The sequence below is a fragment of the Gymnoscopelus microlampas genome (assembly GCF_963454915.1).
Source record: "Gymnoscopelus microlampas genome assembly, chromosome: 16".
NCBI classification, from domain to species: Eukaryota; Metazoa; Chordata; class Actinopteri; order Myctophiformes; family Myctophidae; genus Gymnoscopelus; species Gymnoscopelus microlampas.
The window spans coordinates 8,868,328-8,884,529 of NC_139953.1; the positions used below are offsets into that span (position 1 = coordinate 8,868,328).

Genomic DNA, 16,202 nt, shown 5'->3' on the forward strand with positions numbered 1-16,202 from the left:
CGGTTACAGTGACATCTCATTTAAATACTGTGTTTCACAAATCAGGCATGCGTTTTCTTTTTAAATGGAAGACAACCTACAAATGATGGCAGGCAGGTTATCTGCCAATGTGGCTAGTGGCTTCATCATATCACAGTTACTCTACATTAAAGCAATTCTGTGTTGACGGGGATATAGTTGCCGTTATGATTTCTGTTCAATCAGAAACAGGTTTTTCCCCGCAGGGACCGGATCTGTGAAAATAGACCATGAATTCGACACCCAATTCATCAACCTTTGTCGTATGAGAAATTGTGGAAATAGCAGATCTACAAAGAAAAGCTAAAAATAAAGAAAAGCTCACAACAACAAAATCTCACAACAACAAAATCTCACGTGTCGCACAGCATGCTTTTTTGCAGTGGTGGAAAGTAACTAAATACTATGGACTCAAGTACTGTACTTAAGTACAATTTTGAGTCACTTTTACTTTACTGGACTATTTCCAATTTGCAATACTTTTACTTCTACTCCACTACATGTATTACAAAATAACTTCAGTCCTATTTAAACTTTGGCAATTTGAAAATGGCAGATCTACAAGCTCACAACGCGTCGCTTTGCGACGCGTTGTGAGCTTGTAGATCTGCTATTTTCAAAAGATTTGTATACATTTTATACATTTGAAAACTTGTGAAATGGGACCATCTGCATGACGAGTACTTTTACTTTTGGTACTTTAAGTGCATTTTGATACCAATACTTATGCACTTTTATTCAAGTACATTTTGAACTCCAGACAGTACATTGCAGCATTGGCACTTTTACGTTAAGTAAAACATTTTAGTACTTTTTCCACCACTGCTTTTTTTGTTTTCAGATTTTTGGGGATGGACAATTCTGACAGCTTCTAGCCTCTAATTACATGCCCCAAAATATTACACAGACGCGTACGTGGTTGAAAGTGGTAAAAAACAACAACAACAAGGAAATCCCTTTTTCAGCCAGGGTGTCACCAAAACTAAAGATCCCACTGCCTGCCTGCCTGCCTGCCTGCCACCCCCTTCCTCCATTGGTCCACATTCCTATGATGTCCACAATGGTCATTTGACGTCACGTTAGGTCACACACCATGTCACCAAACACACCTGAGCATCACAGGTATCACACACGCAATCTCTCTGTCTCTCTCACGCACACACACATGCACGCACGCACGCACACACACACACACACAAACAAGCACTTCCCGCGTCTCCCTTCAACAACAGGGCTTTCACTTTGAGGTCATCATCCCCTCATCCTAAATGATTCTGGTTCCAAATAAACACAAGTTTGGTTCCAAATGAATAAAGAAAAAAGCAGGAGAAGTCGTTCACTTCACCGCCTTTGGCAGGACACACTTTTTTTCTTCTGAACTTTTTTGGAACATGAAACATGTTTTCTACTGTACAGAGCCTCAGGGGTTGTGTAACTCTCTCTCTCTCTCTCACACACACACACACACACACACACACACACACACACACACACACACACACACACACACACACACACACACACACACACACACACACACACACACACACACACACACACACACACACACACACACACACACTCACTCACTCACTCAAACAAGACTTTCTTTGAGCAATTTATACCAATAGACTTGGCTGAAAGCGCAATAAAGCGCTTTTTAGACACAAGTCCACATATGTAAGGAAGACAGATTGTAAACATATGGAGAGAAAAAAATGCCTGCCAGTATAATGGAACGCACATTTTCCCCTACATCTTCCAGTTAAAGAAGAGAACTTGAACTTGGACTTAGAAGAAAAAGAGGAAAAGAAAAAAATAAGATCTATAGGCTATTTCTGTGGCTTGTTCTCACTCACTTTCACCTAGATAAATTAACCCTACAGAGACTGGAGTCCCCCAGGGGGGGCCCTCCTTTATTTTCCCTCTACACCAATTCTCTTCCAAAATATAGCCGATCTACAAGCTCACAACCATTGTCAGTGAGCTTGTAGATCTGTCATTTTCGACAAATGTTCGCCTCAGAATTATGTGATCATGATTCATGCCATACCATTGGTTCTCAAAGTGGGGTCCGGGGGGGGGTCCCCAGCAAAAGTAGTTAATATAGCAACACAATAATTTTAACCACTTTTGGCTATGCAAACATTTGAAAAATCTCAAACATGAGATCATTTTTTTTTTTACACAACTTATTTTCTGAGGGTCCTTGACACAATACAATTTCAGATGGGGGTCCGTGGCTAAATACATATTTATGTATTTGGGTCCTTGACTTGAAAAAAAGTTTGAGAACCAATATCCCATAGCCTAAAATAAACGACAGTCTAATCAAAATAATCCCAGCTCTTACAGCAACAAAAAGTTGTTTGCTTGTTTTGTTTAACACACTGACAGTTATTATCGCGCTGAACAACTTTTTCAAAGCACAGAGAAACATGGGAGGAGGAGTGATCGACTCCAACCCAAGTAGTCATGATTATCTCCTATGTTCATTAAAAGTCGTATTTTAAAAATTGACAGAGATCACAAAACTGATGCATTTTTATGACAAATCGAAGAGTTTATCACAGCGATCAGCATGTTATTATATGCATTAAAACATGTGTTTTACACTTACATGGTTTCAGTGGAGGGGCAGCTGGTCCTCCTGAACGATCATTCTCCCTCTGGTCAACACAATCCTCAGGGAAACTTTGTTCAAGCACTTTTTATTTTATTAACTTTTTTTACTCTCCAATTGATTTATATATATTTAAAAAAAAAAAAAGTTCCAAGCAGTAACAGCTCCCGATCTGTCACACACAAAAAGTTATTCGAGTTTTGAACCAGCTGGATCGCAACGAATACATTAAAAATCCTCTTGGAAGACAAGAAAAACAAAGCAATCAGAAGTGGTGAAGTTGTGTTGTTGGGCTAAATGAACCTGTTGATGGATGTTACTGCTGCTGTGATGATGATGATGATGCGGACCGTTCCGCTGATCCTTTGCATAAATGTCACGTCAGACACTGTGAGGTAAGACGGCATCTGGTTGTAAACTTCAAAATAAAAGTCATTCGCAAACTTTTAAATCAGGGGTCTTCAACAGGGGGTCCGGGACCCCTAGGGGGTCCTCAGAGCTACTATAGGGGGTCCGCCAAGTCTTTGTGTTAAGGATTTAGTTTTTTTACATTAACCACCCTAGAATTCCTTTTCTGAGGGGAACATATAGCCGAAAATAGCAGATCTACAAGCTCTCAACGCCTCTCGCTGCGAGGCGTTGAGAGCTTGTAGATCGGCTATTTTTTTGCAAAGAGGCTATAGTAAGAGCAGACTAAGTAAAACAAAACTTTAATCTGATACACAATTGTATACAATATAGAGGGGGTCCCTGTTTCATCTCTCTCAGCTAGGGGGTCCTTGGGCCTGAAAACGTTGAAGACCCCTGCTTTAGAATTTTCAATGACACCCATTTAACTCTTAATGTAGAGAGAATAATCGCACATCCACTGTTACTTAATTCAGGTGCGTTGGATAGTAGATAATCTGAATCAAACAAGAAGTCCTGCACACTGTATCTTGCTGTGGCAACTCACTTTTTTTTATTTGGTGACAAACGTTTCGGTCCGCCTGGACCTTCTTCAATAGTGTCTTACAATACTGATCACTTTGTGCTCTTATATACAAACACTCCATCTGGTTCACAGGTGTGAGACAATCACACTCCCAATGGGAGTGTCACTCAATGATTAGCCTCAGAAACCCAGCCTTTTTTTTTCTCTAGTGTGTGAGCTTGTCGATTTGCCCAGACTCAACATAGACCCCTTAACAGACGACGTCACACTGATAAGAACCAGTATGCGTGCAACCAGTATGCGCTAAATGAAACCCATTCTATCAGGTCTCGCCAGGACGTGCCACACTAGCCAACACACAAGAGGGGGTTGGGGTGTGCTGAAACTAGCGCACCCCGAAACAACAGGTTGGAAATTGATTGCGTGAAACAATCACCTGCGCATCCAGTCTCAATGTTAGTAAACAATTAATTGGTCTATAGACGGATTTCCGCGCGACGTCATCACAGAGCAGAATGCGCAATCTGCGCATGCTCGGGGGAAACGAATTGTTGCGCCGTTCACTCTGTTGTTGTGTTCGGGAGTTAGATAGCCATAATTCTGCTATTATAGGCATAATAGGCATAATGCTGCTATTATATACAAACAGATCCAACTTCCGACAAATCATTTTTATTGAGTAAACAAGGTATTACAAACGGCATAATTTAATCTACTTTCATTAAACCCGGTGAAGATCATTTCTTTTTTGAATGGACATTTGACCAGAGCTGCTGCGGGTAATGGCGCCCTCTATAGGCTTACCCCTCCTCTGCGCGGTCATATCCTCTCATGTTTACTAACAGGAAACCTGTCTATATACTTCCATTATTTACAAATATTCACAAATGTTTTTACAGAAACAAATTTAAGAAATGAAAACATCGGCCTTGCGGCTTTCATAAGTCACTCTTAACTTTGCATTAGAGCTTGATGTTTCCATTTCTTAAGTTTGTTTCTGTAAAAACATTTGTGGATATTTGTAAATAATGGATGTATATATGTTGAGTCTGGACAAATCGACAAGCTCACACACTAGAGACAATCATTGAGTGACACTCCCATTGGGAGTGTGATTGTCTCACACCTGTGAACCAGATGGAGTGTTTGTATATAAGAGCACAAAGTGATCAGTATTGTAAGACACTATTGAAGAAGGTCCAGACGGACCGAAACGTTTGTCATCAAATAAAAAAAAGTGAGTTGCCACAGCAAGATACAGTGTGCGGGACTTCTTGTTTGATTCAGACCCATTTAACTCTTACCTGTATGCAGTGGTGAAAAATATACTTATATATGTTTTACTGAAGTAAAAGTATCAATACTGCAATGTAAAATTACAAGTAAAAGTCCGGAATTCTAAATTTACTTGCGTAAAAGTAAAAAAGTATGTGTCTCAAAAAATGTACTTAAATGACCAAAAGTAGAAAGTACTCATTGTGCAGAATGTTCCATTGACCATTTCACACATTTTCTAAAAAATAAAAAATCTAATAAAATGTAAACACATCTTTTGAAAATAGCAGATCTACAAGCCCACAATGCGTCGCAATGATATTTTCAGATAGCCGAAGTTCATATAGGGCTGAAGGCTAATGTATGTTTTGTAATAATAATTAAAATCTACAAGTAACTAGTAACGTTTTCAAATAATTGTAGAGGAATAGAAGTAAAAGTATCGAAAATTGGAAATTGTCCAGTAAAATAAAAGTACCTTTTGTTTCCTTTTTTTTTTTTTTTACTTAAGTACAGTACTTGAGTACTTGTACTTATACCACTGATTTCAAGGACCTCCATAACTCTTACAGACCTGTATGGACCAGTCTCAGGGTCCCTGGACCCCCACTTTGAGAACCACAGGACTAATCTTTAGGCTGCAGCCTATACTTTTGTTTTTGTTTATCATGATGTGAAGCATATTTTATTCAAAGGCATAGCCTAATATGTTGAAAACGAAATTACACGTTTACATTTGTACAAATCATATTTCTAGCCACATGGACCTGTGCAAAACTGTAAAAAGGTCATATTTTGGATGTGAAAACAATAAGCTACATTCTATTAACCCACCGTATGTTTAATTTACTGTTTAATTGTGTAAGGCTCTATGCACAGCAGCCATATTGGAAAGAAATTGGGCCTCTTCTTACTTCCTTAACAGGTGTTACCAATGATACTAATGAAGGCTCTGTTCCATTCTGGTCAGAGTGCTGATATCGTGCTCAAAACACTCCATGTTGGTTCCCAAATGGCCCCTAATTAGTATAGCCTTAATTAGTATCATTGGTAACACCTGCGAAGGAAGGGGCCCAATTCATTCCCAATATGGCTGCTGTGCATAGAGCCTAACCTGCCAAGTTATTTCTGATGAGGGGGGAAAATGCTTTTATTTTGAAAGTCATTCAGTGGTTACTGTGTTGCATAATGACGCAGCTCAGCAGCGGTGTGTCTCTCTCCACCACTGACACACGCACGCACGCATACACGCGCGCGCGCGCGCACACACACGCACACGCACACCGGCACACAGGCACACAGTCCAACCCTAAAAGTTGAAGTTCTAAATGACCAGTGGTGTAAAGTAACTAAGTACATCTACTCAATTACTGTACTTTAGTAGGCCTAAAATGTTGAGGTATTTTTCACTTTACTGGAGTATTTCCAGTTTTCAGTACTTTTACTTCTACTCCACAATACATCTCCAGAGGCAAATATTATACTTTTACTCCACTACAATTATATCAAAACATACATTAACCACTTCAGATACCAATACTTTTGTACAAGAGTATTTCTACATTGAAGTATTGCTACGTTTCTTTTTCCACCACATACTGAAAAGTACACACTATAATCCAAACAGTTAATTTAAATAGATACAAATATAATTAAATGAAACAAAATAAAACCATTATATATATATATATATATATATATATATATATATATATATATATATATATATATATATATATACACATACATACATACACACACACACACACACACACACACACACACACACACACACACACACACACACACACACACACACACACACACACACACACACACACACACACACACACACACACACACACACACACACACACACACACACACACAAGTGTGTATATGGTGTGTAAGAAAGAAAAGTAACAGTCCTGTCCACTGTGGCAGCCATGCTCATGACTCAATGCTTATTGAACAACATGTCAACATGTGTTGCGCAACATGTCACCACTATTCTGCTATAATATGTGCTTCTGTTCCAGGCTGTTGTGTAATTACACCGCTGTTAACCCTGGGGTTAGGGTTAGGGCAATCTGTGGGAAAGGGAAGAAAAAAAGTGTAGAGACAGGAACTTGGAATGGCTCTTCCCCTTTCTTAATCCACTTCCTGCCAGGTGCTTCTGTGTTTATTCCTACTAACAACAGCACATGCATACGCATACAGACACTCACACGCACACCCACACCCACACCAAGAACAACAGGACCACGATGAAAATAAGCTTCTGCTTTCTTGTGTCTATCCTTTTGACTTTTCCCTGTGTACATTGTTTTGTTACGTGCATATCGTCAATACATCAATCAATCAATCAATCAATCAATGAATCAAAGGTTTACAGGTGTAAAACGGTAGGTGAGATTTGTGTTTGCGCAAGCTCTACATTGTTTTTGTTATTTCAAGGGGTAAGAGAGATCAATAATAAACAAACAAATATATCTACATATTTACATGGTACCGGATATCTATCCGGTGCAGTAAGTACCAGAGGTATAAGACATAAGGTGTGGTACCTGAGGTAAGAAACCCTGGGGTCTGACACACCTTGTATAAATACAATTCGATGCAATGCGTGACGCATGTTTGTGAGCTCTTGGATCCAACGTTTAAAAAAAACAAATAGGACTTAAGTAGTCTTAAGTAGTCTTTATCATCTTCATTGATGTGGGTTAACTGACAGGCTTGAGTTCAAACCGGAGACCTGAGGTATACAGAGTATATTTCTCTCTGGTCCAAGTTCATTTGTGTTTCAACTGGGCGACGAGATGTTCCTGTTTGATAAACACCTGTGCAGGGAGAGAGGAAGAGAATACTCATTTGCATGATCACGGTTCCCTATACTGTATGGGTGAGCCTCTGATTCTCGACATCAATCATATCTCTGTCTCTCACTCTCTCTCTCTATGAGGTATTGTAGTTGAGAACAATCATGCCGAAGTATTAAGATGAAGATCAAATTATGTAGTATAACTACTCAAACCCCTGTTGTCTGAGAGAACTGGACACTTTTTTTTAGTTCGCCCAAAAGATGACATATTTTCTATCAATTACACACCCCAGGAAGCCTTGAATTCAAGTTTTTTTTGTTTTTGTTTTTGACGCATTCCCAAGCCAATAATTTGATGACTGGCGGAAAGATGCTAATGTCTCCGGCAGGACACTCAAAGTTGACACTTTGAGTGTCCTACCGGAGCCGCCGGTCATCAAATTATTGGCTTAGGAATGCAACAAAAACAAAAAAAAAATCTCCATGAATTCAAGTCTCCATGGGGTGCGTAATCGATAGGAAAAAAAGTCATTTTGGGGGTGAACTATCCCTTTAAGCTGATGAATACAGAGAGACAGTGTATAGCGGCTCATGAAAACTGCACACATTGAAACTATAGGATACCAGTTAAACAATGAGCCTATAGCATCTGTTTAAGTAATCTAAATTACATTCTTAACATTGCGGTCAAGAAAACAAACCTATTGTAAGTAACAGAAAAAATGAGTGAACGAATGAGTGACTAAGATACCCCATGTCTGCATGCACTGGTGTAAAGTTACTAAGTACATTTACTAGTACTAAGTACTGTACTTAAGTACAATTTTGAGGTGTTTTTACTTTACTGGAGTATTTCCAATTTGCAGTTCTTTTGCTTCTACTCCACTGCATCTCAGAGGCAGATATTATATTTTTACTCCAGTACAGTTATTTGAAAACTTCAGTTACAGGTTACTTTGTAGATTTTGATTATTATTACAAAAGGTACATTACCCACTTCAGCCTTATACATTTCGGCCATTTGAAAATAGCCGATCTACAAGCTCACAATGCGTCGTATCGCGACGCATTGTGAGCTTGTAGATCAGCTATTTTCAAATGGCCGAAATGGGACATTCTACATAATGACTAAGTTCTACTCTGGTACTTTAAGTACATTTTGATACCAATACTTTTGTACTTTTATTCAAGTAAATACAGAATGTCAGACTTTTACTTGCAACAGAGTATTTCTACATTGCAGTATTGATACTTTTACTTCAAAAAAAAAGTAGAGAACTTTTTCCACCACTGTCTCTTGGTAGCCATACTGTATCTGCGTCAATCGAGGCAGAAGGTGGCAGGAAGGGCTACAGGGGGAGTGAAGAGAGTGAAGCGGCTATTTTGGGATTTTACAGCACATTTATATAAGGTGTAATGTGTCGATCTGTGCTTATTAACCTGTGTTGTGTTGAGGGGTGGGTGGAACTCAAACGAGAGTTGTCCTGAAATAGACAGATGTCTGGGGAAAATGACTCATCATTTTTTTTTTCTGTTGTGGCAGCACAGCTAAGTGAGAACATATTAAAAGAGTAATACTGACACCAGTGATTTCCAAAAGGCAAGCGCTTTCGTCCCTGGCTAATCTCATGCTTGACAGAGAAAATGTATTTTTATTCAGACTTACCGAAAACATTTGACATTTCAATTTCCAGCTCACACACTTTATTTGAACTGTCTGCATATATACACTGACAAGATTATTTACACTGGAAAAAGTTGTGTTCGTATGGATCACAATTCATATGGTAATTGGTATTATTAAAAAAGTCAATCACTTGTCAGTGCGTGAAATGTTTATGCAGTGTGTGTGTGTGTGTGTGTGTGTGTGTGTGTGTGTGTGTGTGTGTGTGTGTGTGTGTGTGTGTGTGTGTGTGTGTGTGTGAGAGAGAGAGTTACGGTGAGTTCCACCATTTCCAGAAGCTTGGCAATGTGTTTTATTGTCCTTCAGTCTCCTGCTGTTTCATATGGTGTAAAGGAGGCGCCATATTTCGCCCGCAGCCGAAAAACAGCCCCTTCCCAACAGGCAAAAAAAGAAAGAAAGAAAAGATGAAAGAAAGGAAGACAAACTTCTTCACAAAGGGTGGGGGTTTGAGGAACAGATATTAAAGTGGAATAACTAAATTATTTCCCTAATTTTTTTCATTTGATGTTGCAGAGAGACTTAACATGTACACGTGGGAGCTCCAAATTGAAAAAATAATGACGCCTTTTTGTGAAATAATGTTTTTTTTGTGGAGAAAGTATCAAAGTGGATAGACACTCTGAAAGCCGGTCTGAGGAAGATAAATGGACTGCATTTATACAGCACTTTGTCTAGTCTGTCCCAACCACTCCAAAGCACTTTAAAATGTACGTCATGACATTCACCCATTGACACACACAGGAACGCCATTCCACATCACATGCTATGACTGGTGATACAGATGTGACAGCCCAAAGTTTCCAAGAGCCTGCCATTGGAACTTCATTGGATAGTCCAAGCATTGTCAAAGAGAAAGGTCGGGGGGGGGGTGGTGAAATGGCCTCACTTCACACCTGGCAAATCACAAGTGCGAGTGTGAAGAGGTCAGATGTCATGTATGTGTACTTGTTTGTCTGCCAGTGTTCATTTAATAAAACATCTACTGATGCACAAACGTGGACACATCATCGGTGTTGTTACCTGGAGTCACTGGGTGTTTCGGGTCTTGCAACAGACACCCTCCTCCAGACGACCCGACCGAGGCCGATCAGTGTGTCCAAGTGGCATGCTACTTCCCCCACTGTCTCTTGGGGGTAGTTAGAGACAGTGCTAATTGGGGGTTAGGGTTAGCCTAGGCTGGGGGAACGCAGGCTTTCCAAGGTCTAGAGGGGCGGATCCAAACCTAGCGCTTCGGAGCCAACGCCGCTCCCTATTGCTTCACCAATCTATGTGCCCGCCTGTACACTACCAGAGTTACAACACTCTTAAGGGTCCATTTGGAACCCTGTCAAGGAACCATGAGGGTCCCTGGACCGCAATTTGAGACCCACTGGTGATAGCAGAGTGTTTCCAGTGAACCAACATGCACAACATCAGCACCCTGACTCTGTTTGACCAGAATGGAACAGAGCCTTCATTAGTATCATTGGTAACACCTGTGAAGGACAGGTGGTTGAAAGCAGATCAACAGACATAATGCACACATGTCAGCCAGCCAGCGTTTTTCAAAACCTTTCACGTCAAGGCCTCTCAAATGAACATGTATTTGACCGTGGACCCCAAATTAGAAAATGTTGTCCAGGGATCCACATAAAAGTAGTAAGTAACTGTATTGTCGCATTGATGTGAATTATACATTAAGTATAATTGGTTTAAGTGGTTGAATTGATTTTGAAGCTATATCAAATAATTTGGGCTGGAGCACCCTCAAGGACGGGGGGGGGGGGGGGGGGGGGGGGGAACCACTTTGAGAACCACTGATGTAGTCAGCTGGTTTTTATTTAGTCATTTGGCCAGTCAGCCAGTCAGGTTGACAGTTATGTATCTGCAGTGACTCATTAATACTCCTCTCAATTACAGAGAAGAGACTCACCACCGCCTCACCTCCCTAATAACCCTGCCCTCACCTCCCGTTCCTGCAAATGAGTAAACTTTATCGGCAGTCATAACCTTGATGAGAATATTGTATTCGTTCACACTTACAGGGCAGAGACAAAGAGCAGCCACAATGCTGAAGGACGACACAGGGATTTTATTATAGGGCTGCCCTCGAAGAAAGACAATTCTTTATTCTTTAACTCGCGCTAAAAATTAATGCCCCAACATCCTATGGACAATTTAATAACCTGCTCTTAAATCTCCATGCCTCACTATGCAACTGTTTTTAAGTTTTCTGTTGTGGTCTTATGTCGTTTGTTCTGTGTTTTACATCAGTAGGTCAGGGGTGGGCAACTTTGATGATGGAGAGGGCCACAATATTTCCACACTCACTCCAGAGGGCCACATTGCACATACTGTCGGGCCATTCTATGTCACACACAAGTAGCAAAAATGCTATTTTTGAATTGGAATCCTGTTTTTATTTTTGCTATTTTTTAATTAGAATCCTGAAAAGTAAATGTTTTATTCAATTTTAAATGCATTTAGTTATACTTATGTTAACTGTATGAACTTAAATACAAATGCATTGGACATAAAAAAGACAAAAGAATTGTAATACTAGTCATTAAGCTACTAATATAGACTGAAGGAATTAAAGCGGGTCATGTTTGGAATTGTAACAGCTGAAATCAATAATACATCAGTATTCCCATATTAACCTGCAGGCCGCATTAAGTGAAGGTGGGGGCCGCATGTGGCCCCCGGGCTGCCAGTTGCCCATGTATGGTATAGGTCTTAATTGTTGATTTGTGTGTGTGTGTGTGTGTGTGTGTGTGTGTGTGTGTGTGTGTGTGTGTGTGTGTGTGTGTGTGTGTGTGTGTGTGTGTGTGTGTGTGTGTGTGTGTGTGTGTGTGGGTGTAATTTCGACTGCATTGCAAGAAGGTAAACCTCAATGCTCTTTTCGAGAGTAAATAAAGGTTTCAATCAATCAACCTTAGTCTACTGATAGTCATAGGCTTTTATAGAGTAATCGATAAGCTGATTTCCTCCGACACACAGGGACACAAGCACATGGTTCAATTTATGGGGGTCTGTGGCCTAATAATGTAATTCCAAACTTTGGGTCCTTGAAATTAAAAAGTTTGAGAACCACTCAGAGAGATGCACAACAGGCGTGCAGTCACACCCAGCTCAAGAGTCACATTAGTTTGAACTCAGGCCAGTGCTGTTTGGCAGTGATGGAAGAAGTATACTCACATTGTTTTACTCAAGTAAAAGTATACCCTGTTGTAGAAATAGTCTGTATTAAGTACAAGTTCGGTATTCGATATTTACTTGAGTGTCAATCTCTGTCTTAATTCTTAATATTTTATGTAAAGCACTTTGAATTGCCTTGTGGAGATATGCTGTACAAATAAACATGCCTTTCCTTATAAAATCATGTCTTCAGTTGTTAAGTTTTTACTTTTCTTTGCATGTGAAATTATATTAAGAGGGTGTGTGTGTGTGTGTGTGTGTGTGTGTGTGTGTGTGTGTGTGTGTGTGTGTGTGTGTGTGTGTTAGTTTAACATTTCAGCATTAGACAATGCCAATAAAGGTCATTTATTTAATGTGCAGTATGGGTGGGGGAGTGAGTTTAACATTTAAAGATCAAGCAACGCCATTAACTATTGTGGAATAAATAAACCATTAAGGAGGACAGCTGTGAACGACTACGAAGGAAGGCCACAGGGGAGACCTTTTGTTAGTCCTACGGGGGAGGGGTTCAATTTCACCTTCACCCAGCTGATGGCTACTCAGATGGTCATGATGAGAGGGGTTAATGACAGGAGTTAAGTGTCTTGCTCAGGGACTGGTGACCTTCTGACGGCCCCTCTACCCATTAAGCTTGTAGATCTGCTACTTTTGATGCTTTTGAATTTGAACCCTGAAAAGTAACAGTTTTGTACATATGAGGTTTCCACCCGACAGAGACGATAACTATGTTTATGCATTTGTTTTTAACGTTTCTGGACCCCAAAAGCGTTTCATAACAACATTTTCTACATAGGCTGCCCGTAGCAACCCACATTGCATGTCAACCAGGCTACCTTTGCCCTTTCCCATGTGTGTAGCCTATGTACTGTATTTACTAATAAGCCAAATTAATGCGATATTGTATGCCTTTTAGCCAAGTCCATGAAAGTGCCTATAGAATGGCGCTCACCTTTTACATTTCTTACAAGACGGAGCTAACGGCCTAAATTGGACCTGGCACGGTGCCAGCTCCTCATTAGCCTTCCTTGGTCCGGTCTCTTTGGCTCTCTCTCTCTCTGTGGCCCCATCGTTACTCCTGGCTGTGATTCACTAATGAGAACGCAACGGAATACCAATTTAATACGTTTAGAGATCAAGGTTAAGATATACAGTTTACTGTACTGTATATATTGAAGCATTTAGGTGTTGACAGGGGATGAAGACGAATAGTAAAAGTAGACTAAAGTATCTACAAGCTCACAATGCAGCACGATGTGCCGTGTTTTGAGCTTATAGATCTGCTACTTTCACTATGCGCCGTACAACAAGTAAGGCTTACAGTAAGTGTGTGTGTAGTAGACCCTGCCAGAAAAACGATTATGTGCATAATGTGGGCAATGGGCATCACATAATTCTGTTTATTTCGCATATTATTATTTTTAAAATATATATATTACTTACAGCCAGTGGTGGAAAGTAACTAAGTACATTTACTTAAGTAAAACATTTAGGTATTTGTACTTTACTTGAGTATTTCCAATTTCCAGTACTTTCACTTCTACTCCACTACATCTCAGAGGCAAATATTGTACTTTTACTCCACTACAATTATTTGAAAACTTTAGTTACTAGTTACTTTTCAGATATAAATTATGATATTATGAAACATACATTAACCACTTAAGCCCTATTTCATTCATAGGCTATTTTCAAATATTTTAGTACTTTTACTTTTTGTACTTTAAGTACATTTTGATACCAATACTTTTGTAGTTTTACTCAAATGAATTTTGAATTCCAGACTTTTACTTGTAACGGAGTATTCTATATTCTATATATTGCCGTATTGATACTTTTACTAAAGTAAAATATCCGAGTACTTTTTCCACCACTGCTTACAGCACCTTTCCAGAATTCCATTTACCAGAGACATGGCTCTCATCATCTCCTAAGCTCCCCTTCCCTCTCATGGTCTCTTGATGGACATCCAGGAAGTGAAGGACGAGGCACACATTAGATCTCCATCCAATCAACCTTTATAACCGCGCCGGGTTCAAATTCAACAAGGAACCTCTCTCCCCCTCAATAATGAGCCATGTCTGGGGCGTCGGATATTGCTTGCTTAGCTCTTTCCATTAACCCATCAAGACCTGAAACCTTTCTACAAATGTCTTCTAAATCCCAACAGTTTTTTTTTTATTTTTAAAACGTATGTTGCTATATCAGTGGTTCTCAAACTTTTTCATAATTGTCAAGGACCCCCAAAATGATATGTATTTGGCCGAGGGCCCCCCCATCCAGGGCCCCCCCAAGGAGCAGAGATTTGAGTTAAAAATGTTCGCTTTAAAAGAATATATGTATTCACAGATGTGCACACATTTTCAAAAATAGCAGATCTACAAGCTCGTAGCGGGGCACTCGGAGCCTTGTATGAGCTTGTGTATCTGCTATTTTTGAATAGCCAAAGTGCTAGGGGTGTGCCAATTTATCGTCCCGCGATATATCGCGATACGTTTTCGTGACGATATGTATCGTTTTGACGTTTTTGAAAAAGAAAATAATAATATATATTTTTTCAATAATAATAATAATAATGCAAAAACAGTTTGTTTGCATTTGCTTCCCTTCCTTATTCCAAAAATATCTATTTTTTGCAATAATAATAATGCAAAAACAGAAGTATTTGTTTGTATTTGCTTTCCCCCCCATATATTTTCATAATAAAAAGTGCCATACTGTATATCGTATCGTATCGATGTCTTGAGCCCAATCTCGTGTATCGTATCGTGAAATTAGTGTATCGGCACACCCCTACAAAGTGTAAAATAATGTTTTTTTAGCTGAAATCTAAAAATGACACAGGTGCGTCCCCGGTCTTAATGGATTAAGGATTTAAGGGCAGATTAATTACACACCATTGGCTGTTTAACAAAGGGAAAAAAAGAAAATGACTAATGGAAAGCAGCCAGGGACAAACTAAAGCATAATGACTCGGAAATGGAGCGGAGAAGGAACGAGGGATGGACAGACGGATAGAAGAGAGACATAGAAAAGAGAGGTGGATGGAGTAAAAAAGAACGAGGGATGGACAAAGGGCAGGAACTAATGAGGGAGAGATACGGGGAGGGAGGAGAGCGATGGAAAAGTATAATTTTGTCAGGACTCATTTGTCATTTGAACTTTTTTCAAGCCCGACGGAAGAGAGAGAGAGATTGGAAAGGGAAAAGAGAAAAGAAAATGTAATTATTCAGAACAGATCGTTTCAGTGGTGGACAATAACGAGGTACTTTTACTTTATTACTGTACTAAGTAAATGATTTGAGTATCTGTACCTCACTTGTATTCTGGGATATTTATGACTTTCACTCCTCTATATTTCATTACATTACGGTCATTTAGCAGACGCTTTTATCCAAAGCAACTTACAATAAGTGCATTCAACATAGGTAGGGAACGAAACTACTAATCACCAGAAGTGCATTCTCTTCTAAAACAAGCAACTAAGAGTATACCTAGCGCTAAGGTAAAAGTGCAATATATCAGCTACCTACTTTCTTAAACAGATGAGACACATAGGAAAATCAAATGAGCAAGAGCTAAAACAAATGAATGTATCAAATAAATAAGATCCAATAAAACAAGAGCTCGTACAACTAATTGACAACAAGTAGACAAGGCTAAGAGGAAGGGT

At 39.6% G+C, this 16,202-nt stretch overlaps 1 protein-coding gene across 7 annotated transcripts in view; it reads right to left on the reverse strand.

Moving 5' to 3' along the window:
- adgrg6 (adhesion G protein-coupled receptor G6) overlaps positions 1–2,915 on the reverse strand; it is a 142,968-nt gene extending 140,053 nt beyond the window's left edge. For all 7 annotated transcript variants that reach the window (XM_084083284.1, XM_084083280.1, XM_084083283.1 and 4 more), the window contains exon 1: positions 2,639–2,915. In XM_084083284.1, the coding sequence (XP_083939410.1) occupies positions 2,639–2,640 (2 nt within the window). In that variant the 5' untranslated portion in view covers positions 2,641–2,915. The remainder of the gene's footprint in view (positions 1–2,638) is intronic.
- Positions 2,916–16,202: the final 13,287 nt, after the last annotated feature.